General features: G+C 55.9%; 1 protein-coding gene across 2 annotated transcripts; it reads left to right on the top strand.

Moving 5' to 3' along the window:
* The first annotated feature begins 1235 nt into the window (after positions 1–1235).
* LOC100024687 (zinc finger protein ZFP2-like) lies at positions 1236–20786 on the top strand. Of its 2 annotated transcripts, none has more exons than XM_056825501.1 (5): positions 1236–1655; positions 8394–8484; positions 14371–14497; positions 14643–14738; positions 16667–20786. In XM_056825501.1, exons 1-5 carry the CDS (start codon positions 1573–1575, stop codon positions 18697–18699), a joined length of 2430 nt encoding a protein of 809 aa, XP_056681479.1. In that variant the 5' UTR covers positions 1236–1572; the 3' UTR covers positions 18700–20786. The 2 variants fall into 2 exon arrangements, with proteins under 2 accessions (XP_056681479.1, XP_007492496.2); XM_007492434.3 differs by lacking the exon at positions 1236–1655 and adding an exon at positions 2409–2607.
* Positions 20787–20954: the final 168 nt, after the last annotated feature.

Below are 20954 nucleotides of genomic sequence, written 5' to 3'. Positions count from 1 at the left end.
CGAGTTTAGTTTAGGAAACACCTCTGGTGGGTCAGTCCTGGGCAAGAGGAAGCCAGTCGTCCTACAAAGCTTTCCGTCCCCGACACTTCCATGGTAACACTCTGGGCCGGAGCCCGGAAGGCTAAGGAAGGCTGAGCTCCCAAGATGGAGGTGTGCGAGTAGAGGAGGGGAGGCTCTGTTGGGGAGAGCTGTTTCTTCGGAGCCAGTCAGAGGAGCTCCAGAGGGCCCATCATGCCTCGCTCCCGAGAGAGCGAAAAACGGGCCATAAATGTGTAGGTCGGGACAAGGCAGGGATCCTTCATAGCCGATTTTTTTCCTAATAGACTTTCCATTTCCTTTCTGAATTCGAGATAGAAGAGCTTCTGCTGGTTGAAGAAAACTACAATTGATTTTTTAAAATCGTGAGAAAACACATTTGGATAACTTTACAATTATGTCTAGAATTTTGGATGTAATTATATATTTTAAATCCATTGTTAAGGAGGCAGCTGGCTGGCTCTGTGGATGGAGAGCCAGGCCTACAGCCGGGAGGTCCTGGGTTCCAATCTGGCCTTGGACCCTTCCCAGCTGCGTGACCCTGGGCAAGTCCCTTGACCCCCATGGCCTAGCCCTGACCCTCTTCTGCCTTGGAGCCAATACTAAGACGGAAGGGGAGGGTTTTTATTTTTTAAAAGTCACATAAGACAAAAGTGTAGCCTGGGCTGATATAAAAGGCTACACAAAACATTTTAGATTAAAAACTAACCGTTTGCTATAACAAGAATGTCATATAAAAATCAAAATATCCCAAACAAAAGGCTGCATATCCCAAAGCAGGGGTGACGTCAACACTGGCAGAAAGGAACTTGGGGCTCGTCTTAAATAGCTCATGGTTTACATGGGTGTGAACGTGTGTATATAAGTGAGGCCGTGGTGTGGAGTGGAATTATGGGAAAGTTCGCCGAGCCCCCAGAGATCCTTCCAATGAGCAGCCAGGACTGGCCGAGGAAAGAGGCTGTATTGCAGGAGGGGAGGCGGAAGGGAAGGAAAAGACTGGCTGGGGCAAAGATGTCCGCTCTGCCCCTCGGTCCAATCCCGGAGTTTCCTAATATTCATCCTGACTCCTCGGTCCGTCCCACAGAGGGCTGTGGTAGTCCCAGTCCTGAGCTACCCCTGAGACCGGCATGAGCTCTTGGTGACTCCGGCTATCACGAGCGTAAAGAAGCTGCCCCGGAAACTCCTTTACTTCCCTCCCTTCCGGTTACTGGTCGTCTGGCTTCTTCCCCGGGTGCAGAGGTGCTCAGGAGAACTAGAAGTGGGGGTGGGGGGGCAGCCTTGGTCAAGGCATAGTGACACTGGGGGGCCTGGAGATGCCCCGAGCTCACAGGCTCGTCCACCCACCCACAGAATCATTCCTAGCATTGCTTGAGCTTCACTTTGAGATGCTACAAAATCCAAGATGGCGCTTGTAGACCCGCCTTCCCGCCTTCCTCCCAACACACAGGAAGCCCACCTCAGAGCCGAAAGCAGCCCTTCCATTGGAGCTCTTCCAAAGGTGGCTGGGAGGCCTGCTGCAGCCGGCCAAAAGGAGCGATGGGAAGCAGACAAACGCCCACCCAGAGGACAGAAAGCCTCTTCCAAGCTTTCCCGTCCCCCAACAGGCGAGCCAGTAAAGAGTAGGTGAAGCCCGGCCGGCCCAGGCCAAAGCTAAGCTTGCTCCCGTTAGCGTGGGTGACAAACTCCACAGAGATCGCCTCTGGGAGGAACGCAGCCCTTTGGGGGACAAAGAGCGGCCCGCCAGGCCGAGCCTGGCGAACCCAGCTCAAGTCCCGCCATTATTGAAAACTGGCCCGGGGAAGACCTCGCTCTAGAAGAGGCCAGCCTCTGCCCGGTGGAATCTCCTTCCCGCCCTCCTGACCCTCGGGGGCACCTCGGGGGCGCGCTGGAAGCCCCCTCCTGGGGTCAAGTTTTCATCGCGTAGGCGTCATTTCCGCAAGCCAGAAGTCTAAAGGGCGCGTTCGGAGGGGGGAGGGGAGGCAATAAGGACGAAGAGAAACGTTTAATAAAAGTGAGTCTCAACAGAAGTGCCCGGAAGCTGGGAGTCAGGTGAAATGGATGCCTCAACCCCCTGGGGGGGGCGGCACCGGGACCGGAAGGGGCGGGCCAGCCCCACCCACTCAGAGCTCTCCGTGCCGCCCGGGCCACTCCCCCCCTCCCCCGCGCTCTTCCTCTCCCCCGCCCTGCCCTAGTTCTCTCGGCCCCCACCCCACATTCCTAGGAGCAGCGACGGCCCTGAAGTCACGTGCCCGTGCGTGGGACTCTCTCCACTGAGGGTAGGAGGAGGCCGACGTTCGGGCGGTGCGCAGGGAAGCCGAGCCCCTCCTTGGACTCTGTGGCGGGCACCCTGTGGGCCTGACTCCGCCCAGCCGCCGAGGCCCGCCCGTCCGCTGCGGGCCTACATTTCCCAGAAGGCGATTCGGTCCAACCGGAATCGGCGCCTTCCCGGATATCTAGGCAGCGACCCCGCCCCTCGGCTTTGTCCGCAGCCTCTTCTCCTGGCCGGTCCTCGGAGCGCAGGCGCACTTTCACCCTGGGCCCGGCCGGCCCTTGGGCTGTGGGTTACTGGAGGTGAGCGCTGAGGCTGGGGAGGGCGCCGCGGCCAATTGTGGCCCTGAGGGTGTGGGTGCGCCCGTGCGTGTGAGAGTGTAGGGGTAACCCGAGCCTGCTTCGTGGGACTGCGTGCTGGGCTAGAGTGTTGTGGGGAGAGGGCCGGCGCGCGTCACTCCGGGAGGGCCGGGGTCTGGGGGAGACCCGAGCGCCCCCCAACCCTGCGTGCGGCCCCTGCCTCCCCGGGGAGGAGCAGACACCGGCTCCCCGTGGGGCCTTCGGCATGCCCCTCTCCGATCGTTTTCTTCCGAGGCCCCTGGCATCCTGGTTCTCGGGGTTCTGCCCCCCGCGCCCCCCACATCTTCCGGGACTCCCTGACACTCAGGCCGCCCCGGGTCCGTCCCGGGACTTGGGGGGCCCCATTCCTAGCCTCGGGCACCGCAGATGGAGCTGGAGCTGGTGTGTGCTGTTTGGGGGACCCAGTCCCCGCCCCGCCCTTTCCCGGGAGCGAAGCCTCGCTTTGTGCCCGTCTCTGTTTGGGGATTCTTCTCTCCTCGGGAAGGGAGGGCCCAGGGTCAGCCCCGCCCCCAGCCTCCGTCTGTGACAGCCCCGCCCCCAGCTCCCCCCATTCCTTCCTGGGCTGAGGGTGGCGGGACGCCCCGGGAGCCCCGGAGCCTGTCTCGTCCCCAGGAATGCTGGGCCGGCCTCTGGCCCCCTAGAGGGCCTTTTCCCGGTGGCGGAGCCTGCCGAGCCTGCCGTTCCCACTGCTCCGCCTCCTGTCTTTGGCCCCCTCTGGGTGTCGGGGAGGGTGTCTGGGGAAGGCTTCGCTCTCTGGCTTCCTTTCTCAGCTGAGGGCTCTTTACGGGCAGGTTCTTCTTTTGGTGGCTCCCGGCAGGCCTGAGGGTGTGGCGCGGGCTGGGCTCCCGCTCTGAGGAAGTAGAGATGGCGCCGGAGGTGGGGGGGGGGGGCTTTGGCCTGAGATTCCTGCCCGGGGCCGGCTCCCCCGCCCCCAGGTCCTCAGCCCCAGCCCCACTGAGCAGGGTCTCCCCCGGGAGTCCCCGGGATTGGGGGCGGGGCGGAGCAAGGACAGCTGGAGCACTTGGGGAGACAAAGGAGGGCGGGGGAGGGGACGCTTTGCTCCGGGCTGCAGCTTCTCTCCCCTCCCCCCTCCCCAGCTCTGTGGGGCGGGGCCCAGGATGGGGAGGCGGCAGGTGCATGCTGGGAGGACTCTCCGGCAGCCCGGCCCGGGCCTTGTGGGAAGCCATCCTTTAGGCCCCCACCAAGTGCCAGGATTGGCGCCCTGCCACAGAGGGTCGCAACCCGCCGGCAGAGGTTAAGTGACCAGGCCAGGGTCTCCGCTCTGTAAGGAGCTGGAGCTAGATTTGAACCAGCCCCAGCCGGGAGCCTCTTGAAGACCCTGCTCCCATCGGGCCGGACTTCCTCACCTGCCGGAGACTGGGGACAGGCCGGGCCCTCCCTCCGCGCTCTGGGTTTTCCCACTTGTGCACCTTTGCTCACGCAGTTCCTTTAGCCTGGTGCCTCCTCCCCCCCATCTCTCCTCAGAGCCCACTTTGTGACCAGCTGGAAGCATTTCTTCTCCTGCCTGCCCCGGGGCTCCCCAGAGCTTCGAGCAGGGGCTGAACCGGAGAAGCCCCTCCCCTTCCGGCCACTCATTCAGTGGCCCCTTCTTGGAGGGTCAGGCCTGGTGGCTTCTCCTCCCCTTCCGTGCCCTGTTGCCCTCCAGCTGCATGTGGTTCCCCCCTCTGCCGCTGGGGGTGCCCGTGTGCCTCGGGCCGAGCCCCCCTTCCCTTCCCCGAGCTCTGAGCTCGAATCCTTCCCTCTCGATGGGTTCCCGATGGGTTCCCGGCAGTCCTGCAGCCCGTTTGGGTTTGGTTAGCCCTGCGGGGCTCTCCGGCTCTCCGGCTCTGCCTGTCTGTCCCTCCCCTCCTCCCCTCATTAAATTGGCAGTTCTGAAGAGCAGGAACTCTTGTGGCCTCTTTCTTGGCTTAGCAGCGCGTTTAGCACCGCTGATAGTCATGTGGGGCCCCTCCCCTGGGCCCCCTCCTGCCGGCCCCCTCGGCTCTTCCCCGCTTTCATTGGCTTTTCCACAGTCGTCTGTTCTCCTTCCTGTTGCTGATCTCCTTTCCTGTGCTGTCCTCGGGCTTCCAGACAGCCTTCCCGCCTCGGTCTTCCTGGGACTGCTCAGGCCGGGGAGGATGCATTGGAGGTTGGAGGGGTTGGATGTCTCTCTCGTTGGACGTGTCTCTCGTTGGACGTCTCTCGTTGGATGTCTCTCTCCTCCGCCGTGTCTCTCGTTGGACGTGTCTCTCGTTGGACGTCTCTCGTTGGATGTCTCTCTCCTCCGACGTGTCTCTCGTTGGACGTGTCTCTCGTTGGACGTCTCTCGTTGGATGTCTCTCTCCTCCGCCGTGTCTCTCGTTGGACGTGTCTCTCGTTGGACGTCTCTCGTTGGATGTCTCTCTCCTCCGACGTGTCTCTCGTTGGACGTGTCTCTCGTTGGACGTCTCTCGTCCGACGTCTCTCTGGTTGGACGTCTCTCGTCCGACGTGTGTCTCTCATGGGACGTCTCCCTCGCTCGCTCCCCAGCTGTAACCCCGGCTTTTCGCTCTGCACCCATCGGCTCGGAAGGCCTCTCGGGGCACTTGTTCGTCTCCCGGGAGGGGCTTGGTGGCCTGCCCGCTGGAACGGGAGGCCCCAGGACGGGGCATCCTCTGCGGGGCCCAGGCGGTGCTTAGGGAGGGCTCGCCGGCCCATGGCCGCATCCCGGGGGCAGAAGGTCACGGACGGGCCGGGGCGGGACGGTACCAGAACGGTCCGTTCCAAAGGTCTCAAAGGCAGCTGAAGCAGCGCTGTGGATGTGGAGAGCCCGGCCAGATCCGCCCGCCATCTTGGTCATCCTGACTTTGGCCTGCCGGCAGCCGTGGACGACCCCAGAAGAGTCGGACGACTTGGGGCCTCTCTGCCCCTCTTCAGGCCGGTTCGTTCTCGCGTCCGGCTGTCGCCCCGTGAGGTCGTCGGCCGCCCGTGAGAGGGAGGGGACGGCCTCGGCCTTCCTTGGCCTTGTGCGGACGGGCTTGGTTGGGGCAGCTCCCGGCAGACCGCAGGCCCTACAGCCCCTTTTCGGCAAGCCTGCCTGACCCAAAGCGACGTGGAACGACCCAGTGCGCCGCTCCGGCCCTCGGAGGCATCCTCGGGAGCCTCCTGGCCGCGGCTTGCAGCGGGACCACAACCGTCAGTGTGGAAGCGACGGGCCGAGAACGCGGGAGTGCCGGGAGCGGCTTTTCTTGTGGCGCCAGAACAGAGACCCCCAAGCTCAGAGCTCGAAGCACGGCCGGTCTGCTGGCAAAACGTGGCTTCCCCAGCGAAGGCGGCCCCTGAACTCGTAACGTCTGGGGAGTCCATAGGACGGATGGGAACGGGGCGCGAGCCGTCGGCCGGAGAGGGCGGCTCGCGACGCGGCCCCGGGGCCCCTCCGGGAGAGGCAGAGGCGCTTCTTGGCTCGATGCTCCGCACGCCTGGCGATTTTCTGCGATTGTCCCTTGGTGGGATCACTTCCAGCTTTCCCAGACGCGGCCACTTGTGTTCTGGGGGACGAACAGCAGGTTCTTGAGGGGCCGCCGAAGGGCCGGCAGCTGGGTGGGCCCGGAGCGAGCGAGAGTCCCGTCTGGCCTCGGACACCTCAGCGGGAGAAGGAACGGTCCGCCGCTCGCTCCAGGATCGCTTGTGCCCAGAGATCGCCTAGACAGAGGGCACAAGGACCGGGTGGTGGCGGCGATCGCGTCGGAGGGCCCAGGCCGAGCCGCACTCTGTAGTCTGTGATGGGTTTAAAGAGAGCGGAGCGAGCGTTTGGGCCGCTCACTTGTTCCCCTCGTTGGGGTGCCCTCCGCAGGGCAGTCGTCAATGGCTCTCGTTTGCTTTTCGGGCCGAGCACGGGAGGAGGCGCCGCCGCTGGCCGCTTCCGCTCGGGGCCTCTTCCCGGAGGTGGCTTCACCCCCTTTGTGGGCCCCGTTCCGTCCGCTCACTTCCTGCTCTCTGGAGACACCTTCCTACCCTCCTGCCAGCGAGGCCTGAAGGGCTGCCTGCGACTATCCCAGGGTGAGGGCGACCCGCGCCACCTCCCTGACACTCGGCCTCTCGCTCTTCTGTGTCCCTTTTCAGGCTTCTCGAGCTCACGGAGTTTCCTTTTCAGCTCTGGTTTTGGGGGGCCAGAAGAGCCTGGACGCTTCTTTGGTTAAACGGCAGCTTTTCCCCCGCAGGGTTGCCCTGGGGAGGGGCTTCCTGGCTCTTTGCCCGGACCCTTTGCCTTGTGGAATATCCCTGAAGACCCTGCAGGCTCCTCTAATGAGGAAGCTGGCTGCTTCCTAAGCCCTCGCCTTCCATCTTGGAATCAGGACTGTGTATTGGCTCCAAGGCGGAAGAGTGCTCAGGGCTAGGCCATGGGGGTCAAGGGACTTGCCCAGGGTCACCCGGCTGGGACATGTCCGGGGCCAGATTGGAACCCAGGACCTCCCGTCTCTGGGCCTGCCTTTCAGTCCACTGAGCCACCCCGCTACCCCCTTGCTTATAATACTCTTTCCTTGGCCCAAGAGTTCTGGAATTTGGCTGCGACCGTCCTGAAACGCTTTGTTTTGAGGGCTCTGTCAGGAGGCGATCAGTGGGTTCTCTCGGTTGTTCTTTTCCGCCATGACGTTTGCTGGTGTCGTGATGCTGAGCCTCTCTGACCGCGGGAACGCTTCGATGGTCTCTTGGACCCTTTCTCGGATTGTCTCCGGCTTTTCCGTTCTTTCGCTTTTGTCTTACGAGTTCCTGCTTCCTTGTGGAGTTGTTGGCTTTGGCCTCACTGGTTTTTAGGGGCTTGTTTTCCTCAGGAAGCTCTTCCCAACTCGAAGTCTTTCCCGTCAGGCTCTCGTCTGGTCGCTCACGTTCTTCCGGACCTTTGGGGGGCCGAACACCCTCTTCTGGTCATCCCGGGCTTCCCTTTTCGTTTCTGCTCTCTTCACGGCTTTCTCTCTGTCTGCTGCTTACTGTTTCTTCTTGTTTTCCCCCTATGTGGTCTGTCTGCGGGGGCTCCGCTCTGCGTGCGGAGGGCCTGGGCCGGCCTCCTTCTCCTCCCGAGCCATCCTCCATCCACCCTTCCCTCCTGCCTCCACGGCTCGCCTCCCGTCCCCAGGGCCTGGGGGGAGTCAGGGGGCCTCGGGGGAGTCGGGGGGCCTCGGGGGAGTCGGGGGGCCTTGGGGGAGTTGGGGGGAGTCAGGGGGCCTCGGGGGAGTCGGGGGGCCTCGGGGGAGTCGGGGGGCCTTGGGGGAGTCGGGGGGCCTCGGGGGAGTCGGGGGGCCTCAGGGGAAGTTGGAGGGAGTCGGGGGGCCTCGGGGGAGTCGGGGGGCCTCGGGGGAGTCGGGGGGCCTCGGGGGAGTCGGGGGGAGTCAGGGGGCCTGGGGGGAGTCGGGGGGCCTCGGGGGAGTCGGGGGGCCTTGGGGGAGTCGGGGGGAGTCGGAGGGCCTCGGGGGAGTCGGAGGGCCTCGGGGGAGTCGGAGGGCCTCAGGGGAGTTGGAGGGAGTCGGAGGGCCTTGAGGGAGTCGGAAGGAGTCGGGGGGTCTCGGGGGAGTCGGGGGGCCTCGGGGGAGTCGGAGGGAGTTGGGGGGCCTCGGGGGAGTCGGGGGGCCTCAGGGGAGTTGGAGGGAGTCAGAGGGCCTTGAGGGAGTCGGGGGGCCTCGGGGGAGTCGGAGGGAGTCGGGGGGCCTCGGGGGGCTGCAGACCTCCCCTCACGAGGCTTCTTTTCCTTCCAGCTTCCCTGCCTTGAGACGCCGCCTTCCTTGCGGGAGAAGCATGGCGGACACGGAGGAGAGGACCGCGGGCTTCCGAGCAGCCGGCTCGCGGGTGAGTTGGGGCCCCCCTTCCTCGGGCTGAGGCCTCACTTCCGGGAGGCCGCCGCGCCCTCTCTCGGGGGCTCTCCCTCCTGGGCCTTCTCCGGCACAGCACCCGCCGCCTTCCTCCTCGCTGTCCCCTTCCGCCCCGCAAGCAGCAAAGGGGCTTCATGGAGACCACGTGGGACTCGGGACGCCCCGAGTTCAAGTCCTGTCGCAGACCTTTGTTTCCCCCGCTGTTCCCCCGGGCGGCCCTTAGAGCGGGTGCGTTTCGGGCCTTTGAGGCTGTAGAAACGCCGGCCTCGGTGAGCGCTCAAATTGCTTTTTAAAACGGAGCAAAAGGAGGAAGAACCGGCCAAAGCGTCCGGCCAGACCCACGTGTGCCCCGAAGGCGTGTCCCGGGGCTCGCCAGCAGCAGCCTCTCCGCGCCTGGCAGCTCCACCAACCATGCAGGGGCGTCGCGCGTCCGTCCGGGCCGTTCTGGCCTTTGTTCTCCTGTTCCAGGTCTGCAGCCCCGTTTCTGCCCGGGGAGGGGGAGGGGAGGGGAGCGCCGGGTGACCCTGGACGAGTCACTCACCCCCGCCCGGGGCAGGTAGCAGAGGTCAGTTGGACGCCGGCCGGGCCGTCGCTCTCTTTTGGAGCCCCCCCTCCGCCCCGGGCTCAGTCCGGCCCTAGCTGGGGCTGCACCCGGCCGTGGGCCGTCCTTACTAACTCCGGGGAGCACCCCGACCGTGTGACCCTGGCTAAGTCACTGCCCTGGGGCGCCTCCCTTTGGGGTTTGTCCGTCCTCTGCCCGCTCTGGGAGGGGAGCCGGGCCGTCCCCGGGAGAAGGGCTGGAGCGGGGCGCCGAGTGATCCGAAGAGCCTCTGCGGAGAGGACCCGAGGGGCGCCCTGGCTCCAGCCCGATGGGAGGAGGAAGGGAAGGGGTGAGGCCTGGGTGCGAGTCCGGCAAAGGAGACGGAGGAGGGGGCGTAGGGTCGCCCGAGGGCACAGCCTGCCACCTTCCCTCCATCCCACGCGGAGGATGACCAGAACCCTTGGAGGGAGCCGTCGGGGAGCCTGGCTCAAAGGGTGGCCACGGCTCGGGCCGGTCGCTTCATCTGCCTGCCTCAATTTCCTCAGCTGTAAAATGGGTGTGAGGAGAGCCGTGGGGCTCCCGTGAGGCAGAGCGCTCGGCACAGAGCCTCTCCCTCCCCCTCGGGGGTGAGCATCCCAGGGCAGCCGGGACTGCCCGGAGCCCCAAGGCCACGTCCGGCCCTCCCTCCAGGACAGACCTTTGTCCACTGCACGTCCCGCCACGCCGCCGTCCACCCACTTTGCCTCCCCCGTGCTGGCCAGCTGCCTCAGCCACGCTCAGGGAGGGTCTCCATCCTGTCTCCCGCCTCCTGGGAGCAAAGTCCAGCGGCTCATCGTGCTGGCCGGGCTTGAGTCGCCTCTCGAGGCCTCCAGATGGGAGTCGTGGGCTCTGCCGAGAGCTCCGCTTCCTCACTGCCCAGCCTGGTGCCCCCTTCTCGTCTGGGACCGCACCGGCGAGGCTCCCCCACGAGACACCCCTATGAAGCTCCCCCACAAGACACCCCTATGAAGCTCCCCCACGAGACACCCCTATGAAGCTCCCCCACGAGACACCCCCACGAAGCTCCCCCACGAGACACCCCCACGAAGCTCCCCCACGAGACACCCCCACGAAGCTCCCCCATGAGACACCCCCACGAAGCTCCCCTACGAGACACCCCCACAAAGCTCCCCCACAAGACACCCCCATGAGGCTCCCCCACAGGGCTCCCTGGCACTTCAGGAGAATGAAGTTCCTGGCTGGAAAGAAACAAAGAGGCAATGCTCTGAGCCGGCCAAGCCCCCCACCAGGGATTCCCGGGTTTCATCCTCTGTTCTGCCAGTGCCTCCGGCCACTGCTTTCTCTGGGCTTCCACAGGGCTGGGCCAGACGCCTTCACAGAAGGCTGGCTTACATGGTGACGCCCCAGAAAGGGGGCATTCTGGGAGGAAAGCATTAGGTGGGCCGCATCCCTCTTTAAAGTCCAGAGCCCAGATCCATGGGGGCACGAGCTTGGTTCTCGTTCCCTTCCCAGCCAAGCACGTGTCTCTTGCTGGTGTTTTACTAGTGTGGCCCGTTATGGTGGTGCTTTTCCCAGCCCTGAGCCCCTAAATCCCATGGGGTAGTGGGGCCTTAAAACAGCATCACCGTCTCCTTGGTGGTGTTTTATTGAAGATTTTGGCATCAGTATTGATTGGCTAAGTTGGTCTCTTTATTTTCTTTTTCTGTTTCTAGTCTGTCTGATCTTAGGCAAAAGCGTGAGTTCTTCTTCCTCCTTCCTTCCTTCCCTTCTTCCCTTCCCCTTCCTTCCTCCCTCCCTTCCTTCCTTCTCTTCCCCTTCCTTCCTTCCTCCCTCTTCCTTCCTTCCTCCCTTCCTCCCTTCCTCCCTTCCTTCCTTCCTTCCTTCCTTCCTTCCTTCCTTCCTTCCTTCCTTCCTTCCTTCCTTCCTTCCTCCTTCCTTTCTATTTCTTTCTTTCTTCCCTCCTTCCTCCCTTCCTTTCTTCCTTCCTTCTTCCTTCCTCCCTCCCTCCTTCTTCCTTCTTTCCTTCCTTCCTCCTTCCCTCTCTCCCTCTCTCCCTCCTTCCTTTCTCTTTTTTTCTTCCCTTCCTCCCTCCCTCCCTCCCTCCCTCCCTCCCTCCCTTCCTTCCTTCCTTCTTCCTGAAAGCACTTCCCACACCCCATTTTTCAGGAAATATTCTGTCTCGTCTCCTCCTCATTTTAGGAACACAAATTTGTCTTCTCAAATTTTAAAGTATTAACTTTTAGGATGGAAACGTTCCGCTGTGATTCATTTCTCCACTTTTGGAAGGGGAAGTTCTGGGTTTATTTTTAAGAACAAAATAGAACTTTCTCAAATGTGTTGGGTTCTGGGTTCTCTTCTACTCTGTTCCTATTTTCTATTTTTCTCTTCCAAGGCCATATAGTTCTTATAATTGCCACTTCAGAATGAATTTAGTATCTGGTGGTTTGAAGAAGACCTCCACTCCTGAGTGTGAGAACTTCCTCTTAGACCAAAATGAGGGGAAAGCCGGGGACCAAAAAGAGGCTTCGGCCAGCATCTCCCAGCCCGGTCCTCCTATGCTTTCAGTGAGTGTGTGACTTGGCTACAGAGGGTGACATCCTAAAGAAATACCTAAAAACAGACCCTTCAGATCGGGCTAGCAGAAGAGTTCATGACCCAACAAGGGAGAGGAAGAAACACACAGAAAACAAGGGCCATTTTCCTGACCTCAAATTTTAGTTTTTTCAAAAATAAAATGCATTGGCAATCAGAAAGGAAATGAACTGGGAGGAAGTCGTGGCAAAAAGTTTCTCCGATAATATCAAATTTCCAGGATAGATCCCGAATGGAGTCAAATTTATAAGAATAAGCACTATTCTGTGCTCAAAGAACACAAACAGGCAGACTTCTGTGTTTTCAGCTTCGTTCTTTTTCTTAGTTCCTTGGGTAGCTTTTAATCTGAGCTTTCAGTGGCCACAGAGAAAAAATATTTTGAATTCTAATAATTTGATGTGTGAATGAAAGTAATTCTGAGGCTTGACCTCATCCCCATCAAACTGAGAAAATCGTGCCTCTGTGTACAAGAGTATTTGTAGCATCTTCTCGTGGTGGCAAAGTATTGTAAATGGAGGGGATGCCCATATGCTAATGCTGAAAGGGATGGCTTCAGAGAATCCTGGGAAGACTTCTATGAACTGATGCCGTGTGAAGTGAGCAGTTTTTAGTGCATTGCTTTTGTAATGATTTTACTTAATGTTTTGAACGGATTGGGGTTTTTCCTTTCCTTTTTGTTGATGAAAGTATTTAGAGATTTAAAGTCGTATTTACAAAGTAAAGATTAAACAAAAAGAAAGGACAAATGACTGCTTTAGGTGTATGCCACAAGTTTTGCTATATTGCCTTCCTTAAGCATTTCCATTATTTCTATGATTCGCTCCTGGACCCACCACATTTTTTAGGGTTAAGTTTTGAGTCTCTAAACGATTTTAAATTCCATTTTCAAAGACTGTTTATTGAAGACCATTTTTATTGCAGTTACATTGGCAGTGGATTAAATGTGCATGCTCTCCTACGTTTTTCTTGTCTCTCATTTTTCCATTTCAAAATGTCTACTTATTTCTGGCCTTTTCTTCAAGAACGCATAGAAATCTGTCTTGTCCAACATTTCCCCTCAGAGGTTAGCTCTGTTTTGGCGAGTGGATCATTGGCTGAAAGCCTTTGGGGCTGTCACTCTGAGTTCTCCTCTCCTGCCTCCAAGTCTTCCATGATCCTGGCCGCGGCTTCTCATATGTGAACGCTCTCTTTTCAATACATTGCCAGACGTGTACTTCGGCCCAGTCACCATGAGGGTTGGCTGACGGCTCTGAGAGTTTCTATTTAGAGGGTTGGAGGAGCAGCTGCTGAGCAGATTCTTTCTGGGTTTGCTTCATCCTGTGCAAAGGGAAGCCCTTCCTCCCAGGGCTGTGAACTTTCTGCTTGTCTGAGCCAGCCCATTAGTGTGGCTGGAAGGCTCCAAACAGAAGTCACAGGTTAAGAGCCCCTAGGAGCAAGCCCCGGAACTAAGGGCTACAGGTCCGAGTCGGAGGCTTGGATTGGTTCCTGAGATGTGAGAGACCAGTGCACGGGGAAAGGAAGTGACGTGGAGAAAGAGGACTATAAAAAATGAGACCACAGAGAAGATTGCTTTTTTCTTTGGCTGGGGGTCTTTCTGCAATTAGGCATTGGTGACTCAGGCAGAAAACACTCTGTGGGTTGGTAGGATTAGAGTGGTGGGCTAGGAAATATTTTTCTATTTCCTTGCCTCGTTTCTTTCTTCAACTATATTTATATTAAAATTTAATTGTTAAAAGCGACTATCATCCTCATGACTTAAGGGTTAATTATTTTTAAAATGGTGACCACGGCAATCTTTTTTTAAGCTAATAGTCTATTTCCAAACCAATTTCTAAATATGATATTTAGAATATTACACTCCCCTGGTTCTAAGATGGAAGTGTTGGCCATAGCCCACAGACCTCAAGTGCACCCTGAACCTGACCTAAATGTCCCTGGGCACAGTTAATAAAAGAAAGAAAAGTTCAGCCTAGATCCATGTTGGTGAACCTATGGCACGTGTGCCAGATGGAAAAGGGGCCGTCACTAAAGGTTTGCCATCCCTGATGTCAACGATGTGCCTTTGTGTTCTTCATGGCACCCACCATGCAGGACCTGCTTCTGAGATTCTCTCTCAGACCCGACTTCCGCGACATTTCTTGTGTGCTTGAGGCCTGGGTCTCTCGGGGCTTCCTCACTCTCTCACGTTGGTGTTGGTGCTACTTTTGTCTCTGGGAGGCTTTTCCCATTTGGATCCTTCCCGGGTTCAGGGTTGGGTTCTGGGGCCGGATTTCTTGCCCTCGGCTCCAAGGTGGGAGCTCTCCCCATGGCCGCTTTCTAGTCCTCTGTGTCTTCTCTGAACTGGCGCTTGGGCTCTGGGCCAGGCACTGGGCTAGATGAGCCCCGTGGCGTGCAGATAGGAAAAGAAGAGGTGCTCCCTGGCCTCCTCCCGGGACCTGACACACAAGAGCCAGGGCCTCTCAGGCCAGGAAACTCTTCGTTGCACTTTTCCCGTTTTACTAATACTTGGGTCTGGAGTCTGGATGAAGGGCTTTCGCTAGAGTCAGGCACGGCTGCCTGCAGGTCACTCCGGCCTCGCGTCCTGCTTCTGGCCTTCGCTTATAGCTGTGCGGGGGTCTGCCAGGCTCCATCCCTCCCCTCAGACCGTCACTTCCTGGTGCTCCTCTCAGAAACACGGCCAGCTCCCAGAGAGGGGCCCATCCTGAGCGTGGCTCTGTGTTCCCCTTGTAGGCCCCGGTGACGTTCAAGGATGTGGCCGTGGACTTCACGCAGGATGAGTGGGGCCAGCTGGACCCTTCACAGAGGAGCCTCTACCGGGACGTGATGCTGGAGAACTACGAGAACCTCGTGTCCCTGGGTGAGGCAGCTCTCGTGCCGGGGAGGGTGGCCGACGGCTCCTCCATCCTCCTCCCCGTCCTGTGGCCTTCCTCGGCCTTCGCTGCGGGCCTCGGGGAAGGTCTGGGCCTCTGTGACCCCTTCTGACCGTCTTTCTCCCCACGCAGGGCTTCCTGTGTCTAAGCCGGACGTGATCTCCCAGCTGGAGAGGGGACGAGGGCCCTGGAGGCAGGCAGGGGACTTCCCGAGAGCCTTGAGGGCAGGTGAGCAGCGGGGCCAGGTTTGGGGGCGCCAATGGGGCGGCCTCATCCTCAGGGAGAGCGCAAGGGCCAGGGGGGTTCAGGTGTGGAGGAGTGTGTTCAGGGAGCTACAGGGATGGGAGAGCTCATCCAGGGCTGCCTCTGGGCTCCCCTGAAGCAGCGGGAGGGGGCGCATCCCGGCTCGGGGGGTTTGGGAGGGGAGAAGGAGGGCCGGAAAGGCAGGTCAGATCCAGGCTGCGATGGGCGCTCAGCAATGGAGAGCCTTGCTGTACATCGTCCAGGGCACAGGGAGCACCCTCGGAGGCTCGGCGGTGCTTTAGGGGAGAGGTGTAAAGGCCACGCTGGCTCGGATCAGAGAGGAAGGAGCAGAAACAAAGTCTGCGGGGCCTGAAAACAGGTCGGGAGCCAGCGTGACCCCAAGATTGTGGGTGCTCCCAGTTGGGTTTGGGAAGATTTGGGGGTGAAGAAGCGTTCTAGTTTCTTTTCTTCCTTTTTTTTTAATTCAACTTGTTTCTTAGAATCAATACTGAGTATCAGTTCTAGGGCAGAAGAGTGGTCAGGGCTAGGCAGTTGGGTTCAAGTGACCAGCTCAGGGTCGCCCAGCTGGGAAGTATCTGTGGTCAGATTTGAACCCAGGACCTCCCGTCTCTCGGCCTGGCTCTCCATCCACTGAGCCACCCAACTGCCCCCAAGAGTTGAGCATGAGATTCTGGTGGCATTACGAATGTGGGCTCAGTTTGGGGCCCGTAAAAACCACTTAGCAAAGCTGCCTATTTGATGTTTGGTTTGAAGCGTCCACTGCCCAGTGGTAGTGCAGACGGGGCTAAGAAGAGGAACTGGGAGAAAAGGAGAGGCACATGTGGGGGGACCCCAGAATCGGAGGGGACCCCCGTCTCGGGGCTTTTCAAAGCTACAACCTGCAGAGAGACTGCGGAAGGGTCTGGGGGCGCCTCGTAACAGGACCAGCAGGTCCCCAGACCTTTCACGGAGTGCTTGTCACGCAAGCCCAGCTGGCCCTCGATGACGCTTCTCCGAGCTTCCTGCATTGCTCCTCTGATGGAGCTAGGACGCGTCACGAGCACGACGTCTGGGCAGAGCCCGATAATGCAGCCAGTCCGTGAGGTGCAGTAATGTCAAGCTCACTAACATTCCTCACACTGAGAGTAAGTGGGAGACGGGAAGAATTTAGGGAAAGAGTGCAGAGTAAGCGGGCCGTTCTTGAAAATTCACTTCTTTTTCTGCCCTTCTCCTTTTCAACTGCCACGTGGGTGTACCGAATTCTCGTGTGTTGAGTTCCCACAAAACAAGGTCCTACTGAAACTTTTGGAAAATGGTCACCAGCTTTGCCCGTTAAAAAGTCTTTGGTGACTGTGGAGAGGGCAGGATCAGCTGTGTGGTGTGCTTGGAGGCCAGAGGGCAGGCTTTCTAAGAGGCGAGGCAGTAGAGGCGCCAGTTGTAGATGGTTTTCCCAAGGAATCGAGCAGAGGAAGAGAAGCCAATATCTATCAACAAGGCTGGGATGTAGTGAAGTTTGCTGGTTTTTCAAAGAAGGATGGGGGGGGGGGGGGGAGTGCGAGCAGCAAGAAAAAAGCCACCAGAGGAGAGATGAAAAATGACTAGGAATGGGGGTGATAACACGGGCAGTTTGTTGGAAAAGAAGGGAGGAGATGAGGGGAAGGGTACACATAGAGGGGTTTAGCAGTCTTGGTGAGAAGAGCCACTTCGCGGTCAGCTGGGGGGGGCAGTAATAGGCGATGATACACCCCAGGTATGAAATGGGAAGGAAGAAGAAAAAGTCCTAATGACTTGAGGGTCCCCATTTCATCGTCCTCCTTCGTGGAAGAGACGGCACCTAGAGGTTCGCCAGGACGGTTTTCTTCCTCTGGGCCTGAGAACAGTGGGCATTCATACTTCCTGTTTGCTTCTTGCAGATTCTTTTATTCAAGAGACTAGATCTGAAACCATGAGCTCTACTCCGAAGCGGTGTATTTATATCAAAGTACCAGTCCATGGAAGGCTCCAAAGGAATGAGCTTAAGGTGGAAAAAGCCTTGGAATATGAGGCCACGTTAGAGAGGGAAAAGAGCCACCAGAGGAAACAATCCAGACAAGTAACCATCGCTGCAAAGAGTCTTGCCAAACAGAGGCATTTCCATGAAAGTAATAGCCGTGGGAGAACATGTAACGTAGGCTCAATCTTTGTTCCAAAACCGAATATTCCTATAGGAAAAAGTCACCAAGATGATGGTTCTCAAGAAAATAGCATCAAACCAATTTCAGCCCCAGTGAAACATAGCAAAGTGTCTAAAGGGAAGTCTCTTTCTAAGCAGAGTGACCACTCTGACTTTGCTCAGCTTCATATAACGCATTCTGGAGACAAACCATGTACATGTAGTGAATGTGAAAAAGCCTTCAGTAAGAGCGCCCATCTTGTGGAAAACCAGAAAACCTATCCTGGCAAGAAGAGTGAATGTGAGAGAGAGTTCAGCCAGAGTGGAAGCCCATCTCCCAATGAAAGCTTTAATATTTTCGACAAACCCTTTAAATGTCATTACTGTGGCAAGGCCTTCAACAACAACTCAAGCCTGATTCTGCATCTAAGAATTCACACTGGAGAGAAACCCTTTAAGTGTAATGAATGTGGCAAAGCCTTCAGCCAGAGGGGAAACCTCAATGAACATAAGAAAATTCACACTGGAGAGAAACCCTTCAAGTGTAATGAATGTGGCAAGGCCTTCAGCAGCAATTCTAGCCTTACCCTACATCAGAGAGTTCACACTGGAGAGAAACCCTTTAAGTGTAATGAATGTGGCAAAGCCTTCAGCCAGAGGGGAAACCTCAATGAACATAAGAGAACTCATACTGGAGAAAAACCTTTTGAGTGTGGCGAGTGTGGGAAAGCTTTCAGCCAGAGGGGACACCTTACTGAACATCAGAGAATTCATTCTGGAGAGAAGCACTTTGAATGCAGTGAGTGTGGGAAAGCCTTCAACCATAGAGTATCCCTTATTGATCATCAGAGAATTCATACAGGAGAGAAACCCTTTGAGTGTAATGAATGTGGGAAAGCCTTCAACCAAAGAGGGCACCTTAATGAACATAAAAGAATTCACACTGGAGAGAAACCTTTTGAGTGTAATGAATGTGGGAAAGCCTTCATCCATAAGGGAAGCCTTACCGAGCATCAAAGAATTCATGCCGGAGAGAAACCCCTTGAATGTAATGAATGTGGCAAAACCTTCAGCCATCGAACTTCCCTCTACTCTCATCTGAGAATTCATACTGGAGAGAAACCCTTTGAATGTAATGATTGTGGAAAAGCTTTCAGCCATAATGCATCTCTTATTTATCATCAGAGAATTCATACTGGAGAGAAACCGTTTGAATGTAATGAATGTGGGAAAACCTTCAGCCATAGGAGATCCCTTCTCCATCATCAGAGAGTTCATACTGGAGAGAAACCCTTTCAGTGTAATGATTGTGGGAAAGCCTTCAGTCAGAGAGGCAACCTTTTTTATCATCAGAGAATTCATACTGGAGAGAAACCCTTTGAATGTAGTGAATGTGGGAAAGCCTTCAGTCATAGTACATCTCTCATTTATCATCATAGAGTTCATACTGGTGAGAAACCCTTTGAGTGTAACGAATGTGGGAAAGCATTCAGCCAGAGGGGGCAGCTTAATAAACACCAGAGAATTCATACTGGAGAGAAACCTTGTAAATGTAATGAATGTGGGAAAACTTTCAGTCAGACAGGACACCTTCTTAGACATCAGAGAGTTCACACTGGAGAGAAACCCTTTGCATGTAATAAATGTGGGAAGTCCTTTAGCCAGAGGGGAAGTCTTGTTCTACACCAGAGAATTCATACTAGAGAGAAGCCCTTTCAATGCAGTGTATGTTCAAAAGCCTTCAGTCATAGGACATCCCTCATTTGTCATCAGAGAAATCACAATGGAAAATAAACTAATGAGTAGAGTGAATTTGTCAACTCCTTCAGCTTTGGTCATCTGTAATGACCATCATAAATGTCTTATGGTGAACTGAAGCTTCAAAGAACCAATTAATTTGGCAAATTCTAGCCACAACGGACGACTTCCTAAGTAAACACCAGAAAATTCATAATAATGGGAAATCCTTGAGTGTAATGGCTATGGGAAATCCTTCAGCACTAGCCAAGTCCTTCAAGCACTAGAGAATTCATGTAGAAGAAAAACCTTATAAAAGTCATGACCAATAAAACCTTTGATCTAGTTCATGCCTCATCTGGGGCATCAAAGACTGTTGGAGATTAATGAGTAATAATGGGGGATGAAATTCTGGGGAAGGCTTTCATGAAGAATTGTCACTTGACAAATACCGCAGAGTTAAGATGAGAGACTTTGCCACCCAATATATTATTGTTTGGTTCCTAAGTAGATAAAAAAACATGCCTCCCTTTATCACCTTTCTTGTACACAACAGTTGCCTTCAATGCCAAGTTATGCCGGAAATATGCCGGTTGGTGCAGGATCTGAAAAGGCGTTTGTAGAAACAGTACAAAAAATGTTTAGTAAAACCACCCAAGTGTTATATTTATTTGATTGCTATGGATTCTCCCTATACGTTATTTAATTTTTCCTTTTAAAAATTCTAAATTTACTATCTAGCAACAAAAAGTACAGCTACACAAGTGAGAATAAAAGCTTATTGTACATGAAACTATAGACCCCTTTCTTTGCAGTTTAACTAAAAATGTGTACATTAACTTCAGCATGGAATAGTGGAGTATCTGACACTTACTACCAGTGTGGCCTTTGGCAAATCACTTCCCCCCCCCCCAAAGAGTTAATACTAACAGCGCCTCCGATTTCATATTGACGGTGCTAAAGTCACCCAAGTTTGCAACCTTGCGGTCCTCTTTCCTCCTCCATTCTCTTAACCCATCACCTACTGACTCAGTTTCTATTTCCACAGCATCTTCTCTTCTCCCTCATCACCCTTCCCTTGGAGCACTGTAGTAGCTTCCTGATCGATTCCCCCATCTCTTCTCTTCCTGAAGAGAACATTTTTACCTAAGCAGTAGGGCCAGAGAACTACATTGCAAGCATTTGAGGAAGAGAATTTAAAGACGTGGAAGCACTAAGTGGAGGTTGCTTTTTTCCATTTTGAAATCATGGAAGGTTCAAGTGAAGAGGCTTAAAAAAAAGATTGGTAGGGGGCAGCTACGTGGCTCAGTGGATGGAGAGCCAGGCCTGGAAGTGGAAGGTCCCAGGTCCAAATCTGGCCTCAGACATTTCCGAGCTGTGTGACCCTGAGCAAGTCACTTGACCCCCTTTGCCTAGCCTTTACCACTGCTCTGCCTTGGAACCAATACACAGTATTGATCCCAAGACAAGGTAAGGGTTTAAAGAAAAAGATGGCGATCTGGGGATATTTGTAGGCAGCAGGCGAGAGTATAAAGGTGAGGTCTGAGGACAAAGGGTTGGGACAAGTGGGGAGTGTCAGGATGTGAGAGAACTTCCTTCCTTCTTAAGCACTTCTCCTTGAGCATGCACGTTTGTTGACGGTTGCCATGGCTTCCAGGGTACGAGAATTCCCCGTCTCCCACCCAAGGCCAATAGAGAGAACACTTGTCAAAAAGAGACAAAGGCCCACTTGTAGAGCGTGGAAGGCGAAGGTGCCTCTGATGAGTCGCGTCCCCGGTTCTTCGTTCATAAGGCACGAGAGGCCAATCGAGGATTTCTTGCATCCTCAGCAATACTAATGGGTGCAAATGCTCAGTTCCCTAAGGAAAAGCTCCTCAACCGGATGAATGGGCGACCTCCAACTGAGCCATGCTCTTCTGATCGCCTCTGCTACAAAAAAGAGACGTGTCGTGTGGAAAAAGCGTTTCTCCTGGTTTTTGTTTTTCTGTTCATTTTGCATCATCGATGAATGCTGTTCTGTCGGACTTTTGTTGAGAACATTCACATAGTGTGGACTTTTCATGTGCTGTAATATGTTGATATGACCGTTTGTGTACCAACATTTCATTCCTACAATAAACCCTGCATAGTTGTTAGAGTGTCAACTCCCAGAGGTCCCGGCCTGTTCTTTCTCGCTGTCCTGTGAAACTGGACATTTGATCCCCAGAAGTCCTTGGTATTTCCCAGAATTCCCCATAATCTCACCTGAGTCTCCACCTGGGCGAGAGCCTCCCACTCTCTCGGCCATTGCAATGACGTAGTGAGTGAGCCTA

Source organism: Monodelphis domestica, chromosome 4 (assembly GCF_027887165.1).
Source record: "Monodelphis domestica isolate mMonDom1 chromosome 4, mMonDom1.pri, whole genome shotgun sequence".
NCBI lineage: Eukaryota > Metazoa > Chordata > Mammalia > Didelphimorphia > Didelphidae > Monodelphis > Monodelphis domestica.
The sequence above is the reverse complement of the archived record's forward strand: the minus strand, read 5'-3'. Positions and strand labels throughout refer to the sequence as shown.